Here is a 20128-nt window from a genome sequence, read left to right on the forward strand (position 1 = left end):
AATCTGATTTTACTCACATGGAACACTTCTAAGACAAAAGGAACACTTCTAAGACATTGGCAAAGTAATGCTATTCTTTGGAACTCTGTATTCAGATGGGTATATCTTTCCTTTTCTCCTTTGCTTTTTGAAACTCTTCTTTTCTCAACTATTTGTAAGTCCTCCTCAGACAACCATTTTGCTATTTTGCATCTCTTTTTCTTGGGATGGTTTTGATCACCACTTCCTATACAATGTTATGAACCTCCATTCATAGTTCTTAGGGTACTCTCTCTATCAGATCTAATCCCCTGAATCTATTTGTCACTTCCACTGTATAATCATAAGGGATTTGATTTAGGTCATACCTGAATGGTCAAGTGGTTTTCCCTACTTTCTTCACTTTAAGTCTGAATTTTCCAATATGGAGTTCATGATCTGAGTCACAGTCAGCTCCAGGTCTTGTTTTTTTCTGACTGAATAGAATTTCTTCATCTTCAGCTGCAAAGAATATAATCAATCTGATTTTGGTATTGACCATCTGGTGATGTCCATGTTTACAGTCATCTGTTGTTTTGTTGGAAGAGGGTGTTTGTTATGACCAATGCGTTCTCTTGGCAAATCTCTGTTAGCTTTGCCCTGCTTCATTTTGTACTCCAAGGTCAAAGTTTCCTGCAGGTATCTCTTGACTTCCTACATTTGCATTCCAGTCCCCTAAGATGAGAAGGACATCTTTTTTGTTGTTAGTTCTAAACGGTGTGGCAGTTCTTCACAGAACTGTTCTGTTCAATTTCTTTGGCATTAGTGGTTAGGGCATAGATTTGATTACTGTGATGTATGGTTTGCCTTGAAAGCAAACTTAAATCTTTCTATTGTTTTTGAGATTGCACCCAAGTACTGCATTTCAGACTCTTCTCTTGACTGTGAGGACCACTCCATTTCTTCTAAGGGATTTTTGCCCACAGTAGTAATAAAATGGTCATCTAAATTAAATGTACCATTCCCATCCATTTTAGTTCACTGATTCCTAAAACACCTATGTTCATTCTTGCCTTCTCCTGTTTGAACACTTCCAATTTACCTTGATTTACTGACCTAGCATCCAAAGTTCTTAGGCAATATCGTTCTGTACAACATAGGACTTTACTTTCACCACCAGACACATGCACAACTGGGCACTGTTTCTGCTTTTGTTCAGCCTCTTCATTCCTTCTGGAGCTATTTCTCTGCTCTTCCCCAGTAGCATATTGGGCACCTACCAACCTGGGGAGTTCAGCTTTCATTGTCACATCTTTTTGTCTTTTCATACTATTCATGGGGTTCTCATGCCAAGAATGCTGAAGTGATTTGCCATTCCCTTCTCCAGTCCAACATGTTTTATCAGAACTCTCCACAATATCCCATCTGTCTTGAGTGGCCCTACACAGCACCACTCATAGTTTCATTGAGTTAGCCAAGGTTGCAATCCATATGGTCAGTTTCTTTAGTTTTCTGTGATTGCAGACCTAGTGCAGAACCTAAAATAAAAAACTTACTGTTGGAAAACCTCATAGAAAAAATTATATCTATTCCTGACCTATCAAATGCAATGTTAGTTACTTTTAATTTTTTTTAAATTGAGGAATAATTACTTTACAAAATTGATTTGCTTTCTGTCAAACATCAACATGAATTAGCCATAAGTATACATATGTCCCTGCACTCTTGAGCTTCCTTCCCACTTCCCACACTTTCCAACCCCTCTAGGTTGTTACAGACCCCTAGTTTGAGTTCACTGAGTCATACAGGAAATTTCCAATGGCTATCCATTTTACAAGTCATAGCATACATGCTTTCATGCTACTGTCTCCATTTGTCTTACCCTCTCTTTCTTCCCCTCCACCGTGTCCATAAGCCCATCACTATCTCTGTGTCTTCATTTCTTCCCTGCTAATAGGTTCATCAGTACCACAGCTTCTTTATCCATTCATCTGTCAATGGATATCTAGGTTGCTTCTAAGTTTCAGCTAGTGTAAATAGTGCTTCAGTGAACATTGGGGTACATGTGTCTTTTTCAATTTTGGTTTCCTCACGGTATATGCCTAGAAGTGGTATTGCTGGGTCATATAGTAGATTTATTACTAGTTTCATAAGGAATCTCCATAGTGTCCTCCATAGTGGCTGTATCAATTTACACTCCCACCAACAGTGCAAGAGCATTCCCTTTTCTCCACATCCTCCCCAGCACTGGTTTGTGGATTTTTTGATGGTGGGCATTCTGTGTATTGATCTTGTATTCTGTGATACTAAATTTGCTGATTAGCTCTAATAATTTTGTTAGCTCTAATAATTTTGTTATAGTATCTTTAGGATTTTCTACACACAATATCATGTCATCTGTAAATAGAGTTTTACTTCTTCCTTTCCAATCTCAGTCACCTTTCTGATCTGGATTTCCTTTATTTCTCATTCTTCTCTGATTGCCATAGCTGAGAATTCCAAAACTATGTTAAATAATACTGGTGAGAGCATGCAGGCTTGTCTTGCTCCTGATCTTAGAGGGAACGCTTTCAGTTTTCCACCATTGAGAACAATGTTTGCTGTGGGTTTCCTGTATATTACCTTTATTATGTTAAGCTCCTTTTATGTCCAATATTTGAAGAGTTTTATCATAAATGGGTGTTGATTTCTGTCAAAGTTTTTTCTGCATCTATTGCGATTTTCATATGGATTTTATCTCTCTATTTATTAATATGATGTCTCCCATTGATTGACTTGTGTATATTGAAGAACCCTTGCCTAACTGGGATAAACCTGACTTGATCATGGTGTATGATGTTTTAGTCTGTTGTTGAATTCTGTTTGTTAGAATTTTGTTGAGGGTGTTTGTATCTATGTTCATCAGTGATATTGGCCTGTAATTTTCTTTTTTTGTGTAATGTCTTTGTCTGATTTTGGTATCAGGGTGATGATGACCTCACAGAATGTATTCGGAAGTGTTCCTTTCTCTGCAATTTTTTGGAAGAGTTTTAGAAGAATAGGCATTAGCTCTTCTCTAAATGTTTGACAGAATTCTGTGAAGCCATTTGGCCCTGGGCTTTTGTTTTTTGGGGAGACTTTTTATCACAGTTTCGATTTCAGTGTTTGTGATTGGCTTGTTCATAATTTCTATTTCTTCCTGGTTCAGCCTTGGGAGGCTGAACTTTTCAAAGAATCTATCCATTTCCTCCAGGTTGTCCATATTTGGCATATAGTTGCTCATAACTGTCTCTTCTGAGCCTTTGTGTTTCTGCATTGCCTGTTGTAACCTCTCCTTTTTCATTCCTAATTTTGCTCATTTGATTTTCCTCCCTTTTTTCCTTGATGAGTCTGGACAATGGTTTTTTTCAGTATTGTTTATGTTCTCAGAGAACCAGCTTTTAGTTTTATTAATCTTTACTATTGTTTCCTTCATTTCTTTTCATTTATTTTTGTTCTGATCATTATGATTTCCTCCCTTTTAACTTTGGGATTTTTTGTTATTCTTTTTCCAGCTGTTATTTGAAGTGTAAAGTTAGTTTGTCTATTCAATCTTTTTCTTATTTTTTGAGGTAAGATTGTATTGCTATAAACTTCCTTCTTAGAACTGCTTTTCCTGCATCTCACAGGCTTTGGGTTTTCATAATTTTCCTGTCATTTTTTTCCTAGGAATATTTTAACTTCCCTTCTTCCTTCAGTAACCTATTTGTTACTCAGAAATGTATTGTTTAATCTCCATGTGTGTGCTTTCATAGTCTTTTTTCTTCTGTAGTTGATATCTAGCCTGGTCAGGAAAGACGCTTGATATGATTCCAATTTTCTTCAATTCACTTAGGCTTGATTTGTGATCCAAGAGGTGGTCTATCCTGGAGAATGTTCCACGTTCACTTGAGAAGAAAGTGTATTTTTCTGCATTTGGATGGAATGTCCTGAATATATCAATTAGGTCCATATTGTCTAAAGTTTCGATTAAGGTTTGTGTTTCCTTACCAATTTTCTCATTTGATGATATGTCCTGTGGTGTCAGTGAGATGTTACAGTTGCCTACTATTATTGTGTTACTGTCAATTTCCACTTTTATGTCTGTTAGAGTTTGCCTTATGTACTGAGGTGTTCCAATATTGGGTGCATAAATATTTAAAATTTTTATGTCTTCTTGGATTGATCCCTTGATCATTATATAGTGTCCTTTTTCTTTCTTGTAATATTTTTTTTTAATTTTAAAGTCTGTTTTGTCTGATATGAGAATTGCCACTCTGGCTTTCTTTTGATTTCCATTTGCATAGAATATCTTTTTCCATCCTCTTTCAGTCTTAAAGTGGGTTTCTTGTAGACATCATATATATGGGTCTTGCTTTTATATCCATTCAGCCAGCCTGTGTTTATTAATTGTGGTGTTTAATCCATTTACATTTAAAGTAATTATTTTTATATATGTTCCTACTGGCATTTTCATAATTGTTTTGGTTTGTTTTTGTAGGTCTCTTCTTTCTCTTGTGTTTCTTGCCTATAATAATACCTTTAACATTTGTTGTAAAGCTGGTTTAGTGGTGCTAAACTCACTTAAATTTTGCTTATCTGGAACACTTTTGATTTCTCTATCAGTTTTGAATAACATCCTTGCCAGGTAGTGCAATCTTGGTTATAGATTTTTTTCTTTCAATACATCAAATATATCCTGCCATTTCCTTCTGGCCTGCAGAGTTTCTGCTGAAAGATCAGCTCTTAATCATATAGGTTTCCCCTTGTGCATTACTTGTTCCTTTTCCCTTGCTGCTTTTAATATTTTTTCTTTGTATTTACTATTTGTTATTTTGATTAGTATGTGCCTTGACATGTTTCTCCTTGGGTTTATCCTGTATGGAACTCTCTGTGCTTCTTGGACTTGATTACTATTTTCTTTCCCATATTGGGGAAGTTTTTGTTTTTATTTACCATAGCCTTTTCAAAAATTTTCTCAGACCCCTTATTTTTCTCTTCTTCATCTGAGACCACTATAATTAGAATGTTGGTACATTTAACATTGTCCCAGATATCTCTGAGGTTATCCTTAATTATTTCAATTCCACTCCTTTATTCTGCTCTTCAGCAGTTATTTCCACCACTCTATTTTCCAGCTCAGTTAACCGTTCTGCCTCAGTTATTCTACTATTGATTCCTTCCAGAGTACTTTTAATTCCAGTAATTGTGCTATTCGTCTATTTATTTCCACTAGGTCCTTGTTAATTGTATTAATTTATTCTTGCATTTTCTCCATTCTATTTTTGAGGCCTTGGTACATCTTTAATGCCATTACTTTGAATTCTTTTTCAGATAGTTTGCCTATTTCCTCTTCATTTATTTGGTCTTGTGAAATTCTACCTTGTTCCTTCATTTGTGCTATATGTCTGTGTCTTTTCATTTTTCTCTAACTTAATGTGGTTGAAGTCTTCTTTTCCAAGGATTTATGGTTGTATTTCTTCTTCCTTTGGGGTTCCACCCTCAATAGTTAAGGTTGGTCTAGTGCTTTGTGTTGCCTTCGTGTTGGGGGTGACTTGCGCCCGCATTTTCACCCCTCTGATAGGCAGGGTTGTGTGAGGTGGTATATTTTCGAGTGTCTGAGGGAATCCTGTCTGCTGATGATAGTTTTTGTGTTTTTGTCTTGCTTGTTGCTTGGGTGAGACATCCTGAACTGGGTGCCATGAGCAGCTGTGTGATACTAGATTCTGTATACAGGTGTAGGCCTTCATGGAATTTCTCACTAATTAATACTCCCTGGGATTATGAGTTCTCTGGCACTCTGAGGTCCTGGATTCAGTTCAGTTCAGTCGCTCTTTGTGATCCCATGCATTGCAGCACACCAGGCCTCCCTGTCCATCATGAACTCCCAGAGTTTACTCAAACTCATGTCCATCAAGTCGGTGATGCCATCCAGCCATCGCATCCTCTGTCATCCCCTTCTCCTCCTGCCCCAATCCCTCCCAGCATCAGGGTCTTTTCCAATGAGTCAACGCTTCACATGAGGTGGCCAAAGTATTCTAGTTTCAGCTTCAGCATCAGTCCTTCCAATGAACACCCAGGACTGACCTCCCTTAGGATGGACTGGTTGGATCTCCTTGCAGTCCAAGGAACTCTCAAGAGTCTTCTACAACACCACAGTTCAAAAGCATCAATTTTTCGGTCCTCAGCTTCCTTCACAGTCCAACTCTCACATCCACACATGACCACTGGAAAAACCATAGCCTTGACTAGATGGACTTTGGTGGCAAAGTAATGTCTCTGCTTTTTAATATGCTATCTAGGTTGGTCATAACTTTCCTTCCAAGGAGTAAGCGTCTTTTAATTTCATGACTGCAATCACCATCTGCAGTGATTTTGGAGTCCAAAAAAATAAAGTCTGACACTGTTTCCACTGTTTTGCCATCTAATTCCCATGAAGTGATGGTACCAGATGCCATCATCTTGGTTTTCTGAATGTTGAGCTTTGGGCCAACGTTTTCACTCTCCTCTTTCACTTTCATCAAGAGGCTTTTTAGTTCCTCTTCACTTTCTATCATAAGGGCGGTATCATCTGCACATCTGACATTATTGATATTTCTCCCAGCAATCTTAATTCCAGCTTGTGCTTCTTCCAGCCCAGCGTTTCTCATGGTGTATTCTGCATATACAAAATAAGCAGGGTCACAATATACACCCTTGATGTACTCCTTTTCCTATTTGGAACCAGTCTGTTGTTCCACGTCCAATTCTAACTGTTGCTTCCTGACCTGCATATAGGTTTCTCAAGAGACAGGTCAGGTGGTCTGGTATTCCCATCTCTTTCAGAATTTTCCGCAGTTTTTGTGATCCATACAGTCAAGGCTTTGGCATAGTCAGTAAAGCAGAAATAGATGTTTTTCTGGAACTCTCTTGCTTTTTCGATGATCCAGCAGATGTTGACAATTTGATCTCTGGTTCTTCTGCCTTTTCTAAAACCAGTTTGAACATCTGGAAGTTCACAGTTCACATATTGCTGAAGCCTGGCTTGGAAAATTTTGAGAATTACTCTGCTAGAGTGTGAGATGAGGGCAATTGTGTGGTAGTTTGAGCATTCTTTTGGATTGCCTTTCTTAGGGATTGGAATGAAAACTGACATTTTCCAGTCCTGTGGCCAATGCTGAGTTTTCCAAATTTGCTGGCATATTCAGTGCAGCACCTTCACAGCATCATATTTCAGGATTTGAAATAGTTCAACTGGAATTCCATCACCTCCACTAGCTTTGTTTGTAGTGATATTTTCTAAGGCCCACTTGACTTCAAATTCCAGGATGTCTCACTCTAGGTGAGTGATCATGCCATCGTGATTATCTGGGTCATGGAGACCTTTTTTGTACAGTTATTCTGTGTATTCTTGCCACCTCTTTTTAATGTATTCTGCTTCCATTAGGTCCATACCATTTCTGTCCTTTATCAAACCCATCTTTGCACGGAATGTTCCCTTGGTATCTCTAATTTTCATGAAGAGATCTCTAGTCTTTCCCATTCTGTTGTTTTCCTCTATTTCTTTGCATTGATCACTGAGAAAGGCTTTCTTATCTCTCCTTGCTATTCTTTGGAACTCTGCATTCAAATGGGAATATCTTTCCTTTTCTCCTTTGCTTTTCACTTCTCTTCTTTTCACAGCCATTTGTAAGGCCTCTTCAGACAACCATTTTGCCTTTTTGCATTTCTTTTCCATGGATTCAGTACTGCCACTCCAAAGACTCAGGCCCAATCCCTGGTCAAGGGACTGAGATTCCTCGAGTTGCTTGTTATGGCATTAAATGGGATTAAAACAAACACAGGGAGATAAAAAGCAAAACATTGAAAGAAACAAAAGGCCAACCCAGACATATGGTAAATACAAATCAGACAGACAATTACAAAAACAGTGGAACATATACATATGCTTACACACACACAAACATAACAGAAATATTCCAAAGAAATGAAAGTACAGAGACTGACTTGGTAAGCAAATGAAACCAAAAATGATATCAACCAATTAAAAACAGAGCCAATTAAAACTTAAACTGGAAAACAGAACCAAAGCAGGGTGCCAATTGGGGAATAAAGCAAAGAAAACAAAACAAATTAACAAACATGGTGAAAAAAGAAAGAATAAAATAAGGGGAAAAAAAGAAAAAGAAAAGGAAGAAAAGAAGAAAAAAGAAAAGTAAGATTAAATAAAAATATGTAAAAAATGATTTAAATATATTAAACAATAACTACAGCAGGAAAAGAACAAAAAAAAAAAGAGGAAAAACAAAAAAATCATAAAGGAAAAAAAAATCCACAGCACCACAGAAGGCCAGTGCAGAGGTAGAAGTATATAGTGGAAATGAAGATTGTGATTTTTTAAAAAAGAAAAAGTCTCAAGGTCATTATTCTTAGTTGTGGAGTCAGTCCCCCATGAATGAGGTTGGACCAGTGCCATGTAAAGGTTTCCTGGTTGGGGGGACTTGTGCCTGTGTTCTGGTTGATGAAGCTGGATCTCATCTCTCTGATGGGTAGTAGCATGTCCAGTAACAGGTTTTGGGGTGTCTATGGGTTCAGTGTGGCTTTGCACAGCCTGTCTGCTAGTGTGCAATGTTGTGTTTCTGTTTTCTTGAAGGATTAGCATGGGGTATCTGGGTATTGGTGCTTGCTGTCCTTTGGGTGGGCTTGGCTTTGGTATTCAGATGGAGGCCTTTTGGCGATCTCTCATCTATTAATGTTCCCAAGGGTCAGGTGTACTCTAGTGGTTCAAAGCCTTGGGCTTCCGTCTCTACCTCAGGGGTTCAGGCTCATTGCCTATTGAAGCTCCAAGAACTCACAAGCCACACAACGCAAAAGACAAGTTCCCAAAACTCGTGGTGAAGGCAACACTCAGTAGCCCAAAATACTCAGTGAAACCTACACCAAGGTCTTCTAATACTTCTAGGAAGGTCTCTGAAACTTGTGGGCAGCATGGAGTCAGTCTCACATCTGGCCTCATTTCAGTTTATAGCCGCTCCTAAAGTTTACTGTTTCTCCTAGAGTCCACAGTCTGTTCCCTACCTGGACACAAGAGAGTGAAGGCTGAGGCTCATTAAGACTCACTTGCTCTCTTAGGCTGGGGAGAGAGGAGGATATGGCAGCCACATAAGAGTTGTACAGGGGAATGCCTGTGAAAGTAGTAAGCTCTTGGATGCTATTACAGTCTAAGGCAGCTTGTTAATTTTCCCAGAGAAAACTGGGGTCTAGGGTTCTAGAGACCCAATTCATGGGTCTCTAGAAAGAGCCAAACTGTTTAAGCTCCCTGCAAGGTGTGGGCAGTAACCTGTGCCTGCTCATGGCCTGGTGCTAGCTGCAACCTCTGTGATTGGGAACACATCAACAGTGTTTTGTCTGTTGCTTCCAGCACCTTTCCTGGCTTTAACAGTGGCAGTCATGTCTAATTCCACAGCCTTGTCAAAGTAGCACTCTCAGCACACATCATCATGGCCACCAGCCCCATACCTCTCCCTGGGATCTTCGTTGGAGCCTTGGCTCCCTGAACCACCACTCCCCCATTCCAGGTTGGGGTTTGTGAGCTGCTTATGGGCTGAGAAGTGTTAGGCAGCTTTCTCAGTATTTTGCCTTCTGAGTTACTGCTGTTGCACAGCACTCTGAAGTTTCACAGTTTCCCCCTTGGTCTCGCCTGTGAGGGGTTTTACAAGTGCTCAGAAATTTTTCTTCCTTCATGACTCCCTCCCTCCCTTGGGACACAAGCTCCCGTCCTGAAGTCTTTTGTCTTTGTGTGTGGGGGTGGGTGTTTATCCTTTGTCCTACCTCATTCTAAGAAGATTTGCTTTCCTTTTTGGAGGTTTGGGGTCTTCTGCTGTCACTTAGTTGTTCTGCAGGACTTGTTCCACATTCTGATCAATTTTTTATGTATTTGTGGGGAGGCCGGTGATCTTCCCATCTTACTCCTCCACCATCTTCTTCCATCCTACAATGCTAGTTTAACTCTATATCCTCATCTGGAATCAGTAACTTAGAACTGGAAGGGATCTGTGAGTAGTACCACACTTCCTTTGACAGAGAAACTGAGGCCAAGAAAGAAATATCTTATCCAAAGTCACACTGTGAGTTTGTGGAGGAGTTGACTTGAGAACTCAGGAGTCCTGAGACCCTGGCCATGGTTTAATCTGCAAGCACAACCATTATACATGGTTCTCTGCTAAGGCACAGTAAGAGAAAACCCTTGCAATAGGAAGCTTCCAAGGCATACCTGGCAATAGAAGGCAGGGACAGGCTTTTTGAACATACCTCTTGTAACTGAGATTCTTTCTTTTTGGAAGACAGATGTAAGTGCCGATCCAGCAAGGAGTAAAACCTCTCTCCATCCTTTTCAAATTTCTTTTTCCTCTCCTAGAGGTGGGAGAGAAAGTAAAGAGTAAGATGTCTGTGATTTTAATTCAGTCTGCTCAGAAATGAGAACGAACAACACAGTGTCAGAAAAGCAAGTCAGGATTTTGCCTCAGCAGTTTCAACTTCTTCAAATATAACCTTTAACAACTTCACCTACACAAAGGGTTCCTATTTGTATAGCTAAAGGCTCTGGGAGCTAATGCTCAGACAATAGCATTTAAAATGCACCTGTATACCAGTTAATTTTTTCCCCTTAATATTTTTCACATTCATTGACTACATTAATTTTTTTTTAGTTTTCTTTTTTTTTCATTTATTTTTATTAGTTGGAGGCTAATTACTTTACAATATTGTAGTGGTTTTTGTCATACATTGACATGAATTAGCCTTAATTTTTGAAAAGAAGAAGGAACACAATAGTCAACAGTGAATATGCCTTTCAAATGTTAATCTACAATGCAGTTAGACAGTCTAATAATAAGTAAAACATTTCCAAGAAAATTGGAATCTAAGACTGACTGTAAATTATAAGTTCTTTGATACTGTTTAAGCATTTCAGTACTACATATTAAAATATGATGTTAAAGATATGGAAAAATCCTGCAAGGCTTAACTGAAAATCAGGAGTTGAAAAGCCTTATGACGGATGGAAGACTCAGTCGTTATTTGCATTAAGCTCTCTGCCTCTCAACACAACAATTAATAGAAATCACAGTTTCCAAATGAGCACTAAGAATGCTAGCTTGTCACAGACTAATGCTGACATCCTGCAATCCTCTCAGCACCACATTGGGAAATTCATGTAAAAGGCTTGTGTTGTCACATAGGAAATCTAAACTCACTGAGTACCTAAAGTGTGCCAAGTATTAGATGAGGCAAAGCAAGTGACACACAGGAAAAAATATACCTCAGCCAAGGTTTATTTCTAGAGGCAATCTATTGCTGGGCAGGAAGTCAGGGCAAAACTGAGTGACCTCTTACCTGTCAAGAATGTGCTTTTTACATAAACTCAAAATGGATTAAAGACCTAAATGTAAGACCAGAAAATATAAAACTCTCAGAGGAAAATATAGGCAGAACACTAAGATAACATAAATCAAAGTAAGATCCTCTATGATCTGCCTCCTAGAGTAATGGAAATAAAAACAAAAGTAAACAAGTGGGACCTAATTAAACTTAAAAGCTTTTGCCCAGCAAAGGAAACTGTAAGCAAGGTGAAAAGACAATACTCAGAATGGGAGGAAATCAATAAAACAACTGACAAAGGATTAATTTTCAAAATATACAAGCAGCTCATACAACTCAATACCAGAAAAACAAACAATTCAATCAAAAAGTGGGGAAGAGACCTAAGCAGACATTTCTCCAAAGAAGACAGACAGAAGGCTAGCAAACACATGAAAAGATGTTCAACATTGTTCATTATTAGAGAAATGCAAATCAAAACTATAATGAGATATCATCTCACACCAGCCAGAATGGCCATCATCAAAAGGTCTACAAACAATAAATGCTGGAGAGTGTGTGGAGAAAAGGGAACGCTCTTGCATTGTTGGTGGGAATGTAAATTGATACAGCCACTATGGAAGATGGTATGGAGATTCCTTAAAAAACTAGAAATAAAACTACCATATGACCCAGCAATCCCACTCCTAGGCATATACTCTGAGGAAACCAAAACTAAAAGAGACACATGTATTCCATTGTTCATTGTAGTACTATTTACAACAGCTAGAACATGGAAGCAACCTAGGTGTCCATCGACAGATGAATGGATAAAGAAGTCGTGGTATATATACACAATGGAATATTACTAATCCATAAAAAGGAACACATTTGAGTCACTTTTGATGTGGTAGATGAACCTAGAACAGAGTGAAGTGAGTCAAAAAGAAAAAGATAAACACCGTATTCTAACACATATATATGGAATCTAGAAAAATGGTACTGAAGAATTTACTTACAGGGCAGCAGTGGAGAAACAGACATAGAGAATAGACTTATGGACATGGGGAGAGGGGAGGAGAGGGTGAGATGTATGGAAAGAGTAACATGGAAACTTAAATTACCATATGTAAAATAGATAGCCAATGGGAATTTGCTGTATGGCTCAGGAAACTCAAACAGGGGCTCTGTATCAACCTAGAGGGGTGGGATGGGGAGGGAGATGGGAGGGAGGATCAAAAGGAAGGAGATACATGTATACCTATGGCTGATTCATATTGAGGTTTGACAGAAAACAGCAAAATTCTGTAAAGCAATTACCTTTCAATGAAAAATAAGTTAATTTAAAAAAAAAAAAAAACTAAGAATGATACCACCATATGACCCAGCAATTCCACTCCTAGGCATATACCCTGAGAAAACCAAAATTGAAAAAAGACACATGCATCCCATTGTTCACTGCAGCACTATTTACAATAGCTAAAACATGGAAGCAACCATGAATAGTAGTGGTGAGAGTGGGCACCAGGAAGAAATAGAAGATCTTAACAAACCCATCACAAGAAAGGAAATCGAAACTGTAATCAGAAATCTTCCAGCAAACAAAAGCCCAGGACCAGAATTCACAGCTGAATTCTATCAAAAATTTAGAGAAGAGCTAACACCTATCTTACTCAAACTCTTCCAGAAAATTGCAGAAGAAGGTAAACTTCCAAACTCATTCTATGAGGCCACTGTCACCCTAATTCCAAAACCAGACAAAGATGCCACAAAAAAAGAAAACTACAGGCCAATATCACTGATGAACATAGATGCAAAAATCCTGAACAAAATTCTAGCAAACAGAATCCAACAACATAGTAAAAAAATCATGACCAAGTGGGCTTTATCCCAGGAATGCAAGGATTCTTTAATATCTGCAAATCAATCAATGTAATACACCACATTAACAAATTGAAAGATAAAAACCATAAGATTATCTCAATAGATGCAGAAAAAGCCTTTGACAAAATTCAACATCCATTTATGATTAAAACTCTCCAGAAAGCAGGAATAGAAGGAACATACCTCAACATAATAAAAGCTATATATGACAAACCCACAGCAAGCATCACCCTCAAGGGTGAAAAACTGAAAGCATTTCCCCTGAAATCAGGAGCAAGACAAGGGTGCCCATTCTCACCACTACTATTCAACATAGTTTTGGAAGTGTTGGCCACAGCAATCAGGACAGAAAAAGAAGTAAAAGGAATCCAGATAGGAAAAGAAGAAGTGAAACTCTCTCTGTTTGCAGATGACAAGATCCTCTACATAGAAAACCCTAAAGACTCTACCAGAAAATTACTAGAGCTAATCAACGAATACAGTAAAGTTGCAGGATATAAAATTAACACACAGAAATCTCTTGCATTCCTATACACTAACAATGAAAAAACAGAAAGAGAAATTAAGGAAACGATACCATTCACCATTGCAACAAAAAGAATAAAATACTTAGGAGTATATCTACCTAAAGAAACAAAAGACCTATATATAGAAAACTATAAAACACTGATAAAGAAATCAAAGAGGACACAAACAGATGGAGAAATATACCGTGTTCATGGATTGGAAGAACCAATATTGTCAAAATGGCTATACTACCCAAAGCAATCTATAGATTCAATGCAATCCCTATCAAACTACCAACGGTATTTTTCACAGAATTAGAACAAATAATTTCACAATTTGTATGGAAATACAAAAAACCTCGAATAGCCAAAGTAACCTTGAGAAAGAAGAATGGAACTGGAGGAATCAACCTGCCTGACTTCAGACTATAATACAAAGCCACAGTCATCAAGACAGTATGGTACTGGCACAAAGACAGAAATATAGATCAATGGAACAGAATAGAAAGCCCAGAGATAAATCCACGAACCTATGGTCACCTTATCTTCGACAAAGGAGGCAAGGATATACAATGGAAAAAAGACAACCTCAGTGTCAGTTTGAATGCAAGTGCCAAATGCAACACAGGCTCTAATCAAGAGTCACTTTTTATCCTAAGGTCAAAGTGCTACATAAAGATACTACTGGATTGATGGATAAAGGAAAGAAATCCTACGTTCAGAAGACACATTTGCCAAGCACAATGTGAGACACTTTAATAATGTTATTTAATTGAAATATTCATATCAACTCTGAATGTTAGGTTTATTTTCAAATTTTATTATTGAATAGAAATTTATACAGAATGGCAGATCGAAGAGAGGAAATGGAGCCTAGGAACTTGACTGAATCATCACACTCATAATGCTAACATAACCACATCAGTATTCATGGTTAGGACTATTTATTAAAGTTTTCATTATTCAAATATTCATCTAGTTCCATGTAGGACATTAAGACAATAAGCAATCCTTAGTCCTCTTTCTCATATTTCCTCAGTTCATTTCAGTCACTCAGTCACGTCTCACTACTTGTGATCCCATGGACACACCAGGCTTCCCTGTCCATCACCAACTCCTGGAGTTTACTGAAATGTATGTCCATTGACTGGTGATGCCATCCAGCAGCCTCACCCTCTGTCTTCCCCTACTCCCACATTCAATCTTTCCCAGCATCAGGGTCTTTTCCAATGAGTCAGTTCTTCACATCAGGTGGCCAGAGTATTGGAGTTTCAGCTTCACCATCAAGCCCTTCCAATGAATATTCAGGACTGATTTCCTTTAGGATGGAATGGTTGGATCTCCTTGCAGTCCAAGGGACTCTCCAGAGTCTTCTCCAACACCACAGTTCAAAAGCATAAATTCTTTGATGCTCAGCTTTCTTTGTAGTCCAGCTCTCACATCCATACATGACTACTGGAAAAGCCATAGCTTTGACTACACGGAACCTTTGTTAGCAAAGTAATGTTTTTGCTTTTTAATATGCTGTCTAGGTTGGTCATACTTTTTCTTCAGGAGCAAGTGCCTTTTAATTTAATGGCTGAAGTCACCATCTGCAGTGATTCTGGAACCCAAAAGAATAAAGTCTGTCACTGTTTCCACAACTAATTTACATGAAGTGATGGGACCAGATGCCATGATTTTAGTTTTATGAATGTTGAGTTTTAAGTCAACTTTTTCACTCTCCTCTTTCACTTTCATCAAGAGTCTCTTTAGGTGTTCTTTGCTTTCTGCCATAAGGGTGGTGTCATCTGCATATCTGAGGTTATTGATATTTCTCCTGGAAATCTTGATTCCAGCTTGTGCTTCATCCAGCCTGACATTTCACATGATATAATCTGTGTATAACTTAAGTAAGCAGGGTGACAATACACAGCCTTCATGTATTCCTTTTCCAATTTGGAACCAGTCTGTTGTTACATGTCCAGTTCTAACTGTTGCTTCCTGACCTGCATACAGATGTCTCAAGAGGCAGGTCAGGTGGCCTGGGATTCCCATCTCTTTCAGAATTTTCCACAGTGTATTGTGATCCACAGAGTCAAAGTCTTTGGCATAGTCAATAAAGCAGAAATAGATGTGTTTCTGGAACTTTCTTGCTTTTTGATGATCCAGCAAATGTTGGCAATTTGAGTTCTGATTCCTCTGCCTTTTCTAAAACCAGCTTGAACATCTGGAAGTTCACGGTTCACGTATTGCTGAAGTCTGGCTTGGAGAATTTTGAGCATTACTTTACTAGTGTGTAAGACGAGTGCAATTGTGCAGCAGTTGGAGCATTCTTTGGGACTGCCTTTCTTTGGGATTGGAATGAAAACTGATCTTTTCCAGTCCTGTGGCCACTGTTGAGTTTTCCAAATTTGTTGGCAACAGATGTGAGAGTTGGACCGAAAGAAGACTGAGCACTGAAGAATTGATGCTTTTGAACTGTGGTGTTGGGGAAGACTCTTGAGAGTCCCTTGGACTGCAAGGAGATCCAACCAGTCCATCCTAAAGGAGCTCAGTCCTGGGTGTTCATTGGAAGGAACGATGCTGAAACTGAAACACCAATACTTTGGCCACCTGATGCAAAGAACCGACTCATTCGAAAAGACCCTGATGCTGAGAAAGAATGAAGGCAGGAGGAGAAGGGGCCAACAGAGGATGAGGTAATTGGATGGCATCACCCACTCAATGGAGATTAGTTTGAGTAAACTCCGGGAGTTGGTGATGGACAGGGAGTGCTGGCGTGCTGCAGTCTATATGCTCACAAAGAGTTCGACATAACTGAGTGACTGAACTGGACTGAACTGAACTGAACATTAAAGAAACACAGTGAGTAAGTGAGTGAAAGTCACTTAATCATGTCTGACTCTGCGACCCAATGGACCCCATGGACCCCATGGAATTTTCCAGGCCAGAATACTGGAGTGGGTAGCCTTTCCCTTCCCTGGGGGATATTCCCAACTCTGGGATTGAACCTAGGTCTCCTGAATTGCAGACAGATTCTTTACCAGCTGAGCCACCAGGGAAGCCCAAGAATACTGGTGTGGGTGGCCTATCAATTTTACAGAGGATCTTCCCAATCCAGGAGTTGAACTGGGGTCTTCTGCATTGCAGGCAGATACTTTACCAACTGAACGATCAGGGAAGACCCAAAGAAACACATTAGAGAGCATGAAATGTCTCAAATTTATTCAGATTCTGTTTTCTTCTATGGCCTTCACTAGAGTTTATTTTCTTTCTTAATATAATGTTTTTATGTATTCCTGTTTAAAGTAACTTGTTCTTATTTCATAGTTTTTGTTGCTAATATGAATGCTATTTTAACTTACATTTACTGGATTGTTTTTTCATGTTGAATATAATATTGATTTTTGTATATTACTCTGGTAATTACCAGCTTCCCTGGTGGCTCAGTGGTAAAGAATCCACCTGCCAATGCAGGAGAATCAGGTTATATCCCTGGATTGGGAAGACTGCCTGGAGAAAGAAATGGAAACCCAATCCAGTATTTTTGCTTGGGAAATCCTATGGACAGCGGACGCTGGGAGGTCACAGTCCATGGAGTTGCAAAGGGTCGGATACAAACTTAGAAACTAAATAACAACTACTGGTAATTACCATTTTGGCTGAATTTCTTATTAGGCCTAATAAGTTTTTTATTGATTTCTGTAGTTAAGATCATTGTATCATCTTCAATTAAAGCCAATTGTACATCTTTTCTTCATGTCTTTATACATTTATTTAATTTTCATTCTTTTAAAACTGGTCAAGCCCTCCTGAATTAGGCTAAAAGTATGAGGTGATTGGCATCCTTGCCTTGTTCCTCATCTTAAGAGGAATATAAAGTTTCCCTGTTAAGTATAAAGTTTGCTATAAGTTTTCATTAGACGTATCTTCCTCAACATACAATGAACTCATCATAAGTTGAAAATATCAAAAGTTAAAAATGCATTTAATACATCTAAACTACCAACATCATAGCTTAGCTTAGCCTACCTTAAATGTGCCCAGGACAATGACATTAGCCTACAGTTAGGCAAAATCATCAAACACAAAACCTGTTTTCTAATAAAGTGTTGAATATCTCATGCAATTTATCAAGTACTATACTAAAAGTGAAAAACAGAATGGCTGTGTGGGTACAGAATGGATGTTAAGTGTATCAGTTGTTTACTGTCATGAATATATATATAGCTGACTGGGAGCTGAAGCTTGCCAGCATTAAAAGAGAGTACTGTTTGACATATAGCTAGCCAGGGAAAACAAGACCCAGAGGGATTGGGCGGAGAGGGAGGTGGGAGGGGGGATCAGGATGGGGAACACATGTAAATCCATGGCTGATTCATGTCAATGTATGACAAAACCCACTAAAATATTTTAAAGGAATTAGCCTCCAACTAATAAAAAAAAATTTAAAAAAAATCAAAATTTGAAGTATGGCTTCTACTGACTGAGTATTGAACCACTGTAAAGCTGAAAGTCATTGCTAAGTTGGGGAATATCTGTATAACCATTATCAAGTTAAGAATTTTCCCTTCAATTCTAGATGAAGATAAGCATAAAATTTTTCTCCTTTACACTAAAAATGAAGTGAATTACAATGACTGATTTCTAAAGATGATTTCTTTGGATTCCTGGTGTATATATATATATATATATATATATACACATATGTATGCATACCTTGCTTTATTATTATGCTTTATTTAACTTCACAGATTGTGTTTTTTGCAGGTTAAAGGTTTGTGACAACCCCACGTTAAGTAAGTTTACTGGCATCATTTCTCTAACAGCATTATTTTTAAATTAAGCTATATACATTTTTTTTTAGACATAAACCTACTGCATACTTAGTAGACTACAGTATACTGTAGGTGTAACTTATATGCAGTGGGAAACAACAAGAAATCATGTGACTCACTTTATTGCAATACTCATTTTAAGGATCTGGAACCACAATATCTTCAATGTGTGAGTGTGTGGTTGTACGTCTGTGTGGGTATTTTATTGTTGTATTCAGTTAGCTAATACTTCAGCATTCTATTTTCATTAAGTAAAAGAAGTCTTTGTTTTTTTCAACTGGAAATAGAACTGCCATATGACCCACAATACCACTTCTGGGAATACACACCAAGGAAACCAGATCTGAAAGAGACATGTGCACCTGAATGTCCATCGCAGCACTGTTTATAATAGCCAGGACATGGAAGCAACCTAGATGCCCATCAGCAGATGAATGGATAAGGAAGCTGTGGTTCATATACACCATGGAATATTACTCAGCCGTTAAAAAGAATTTATTTGAATCAGTTATAAAGAGATGGATGAAACTGGAGCCCATTATACAGAGTGAAGTAAGCCAGAAAGATAAAGAACATTACAGCATACTAACACATATATATATGGAATTTAGAAAGATGGTAATGATAACCCTATATGTAAAACAGAAAAAGAGACACAGATGTACAGAACAGACTTTTGGACTCTGTGGGAGAAGGCAAGGGTGGGATGTTTCGAGAGAACAGCATGTATATTATCTATAGTGAAACAGATCAGCAGCCCAGGTGGGATGCATGAGACAAGTGCTCGGGCCTGGTGCACTGGGAAGACCCAGAGGAATTGGGTGGAGAGGGAGGTGGGAGGGGGGATCGGGATGGGGAATACATGTAACTCCATGGATGATTCCTGTCAATGTATGACAAAACCCACTGCCATGTTGTAAAGTAATTAGCCTCCAACTAAGAAAAATAAATGAAAAAAAAAAGTATTTGTTTTTTTTTCAAAGAATTTATTTATTCAAACTAGTTTTAGGTTCACAGCAAAACTAAGAAGAACCTACAGAAGTTCCCACCTACTCCCTGCCAATATATAAGTATAGCCTTCCCCAATAACAACATCTCCCTTAAAAGTGGTACATTTCTTACCACTGATGAATCTACATTGACACATAATCACCCAAATTCCATAGCTAACATTTGTGTTCACACTTGGTGTAGTATAGTCCATGGGTTTGGACATGTGCATAATGACATATTTCCATCATTATGGTGGTAAAATACAGAATATTTTCACTGCCCTAAAAATCCTCTATACTCCACTTATTCATGACTTCCCCCACCAACTCCTGCTCTTTTTACTATCTTCATAGTTTTGTATTTTCCACAACGTCACAGAATTGAAACCACAGAGTACATAGCCTTTGAATATTGGTTTCTTTCACCTAGCAATATGCACTTAAGTTTCCATCATTTCTTTTCATGGCTTGATAGCTTAATTTTCAGTGGTGTATACTATTGCATTGCCTCTATGTACCACAGTTTATGTACTCATTCACCTACTGAAGAGAATCCTATTTGCTTCCAGATTTTGGCAATTATGAATAAAGCTGCTATAAACACATATGTGGAGGTTTTTAAGTGAATATAAGT

At 38.2% G+C, this 20128-nt stretch overlaps 1 protein-coding gene across 7 annotated transcripts in view; it reads right to left on the bottom strand.

Moving 5' to 3' along the window:
• Positions 1 to 20128, bottom strand: part of OPHN1 (oligophrenin 1) — a 623734-nt gene that overhangs the window by 322867 nt on the left and 280739 nt on the right. For all 7 annotated transcript variants that reach the window (XM_070461909.1, XM_070461913.1, XM_070461912.1 and 4 more), the window contains one exon: positions 10246 to 10347. In XM_070461909.1, the coding sequence (XP_070318010.1) occupies positions 10246 to 10347 (102 nt within the window). The remainder of the gene's footprint in view (positions 1 to 10245; positions 10348 to 20128) is intronic.

This window comes from Odocoileus virginianus, chromosome X, assembly GCF_023699985.2.
Source record: "Odocoileus virginianus isolate 20LAN1187 ecotype Illinois chromosome X, Ovbor_1.2, whole genome shotgun sequence".
NCBI lineage: Eukaryota > Metazoa > Chordata > Mammalia > Artiodactyla > Cervidae > Odocoileus > Odocoileus virginianus.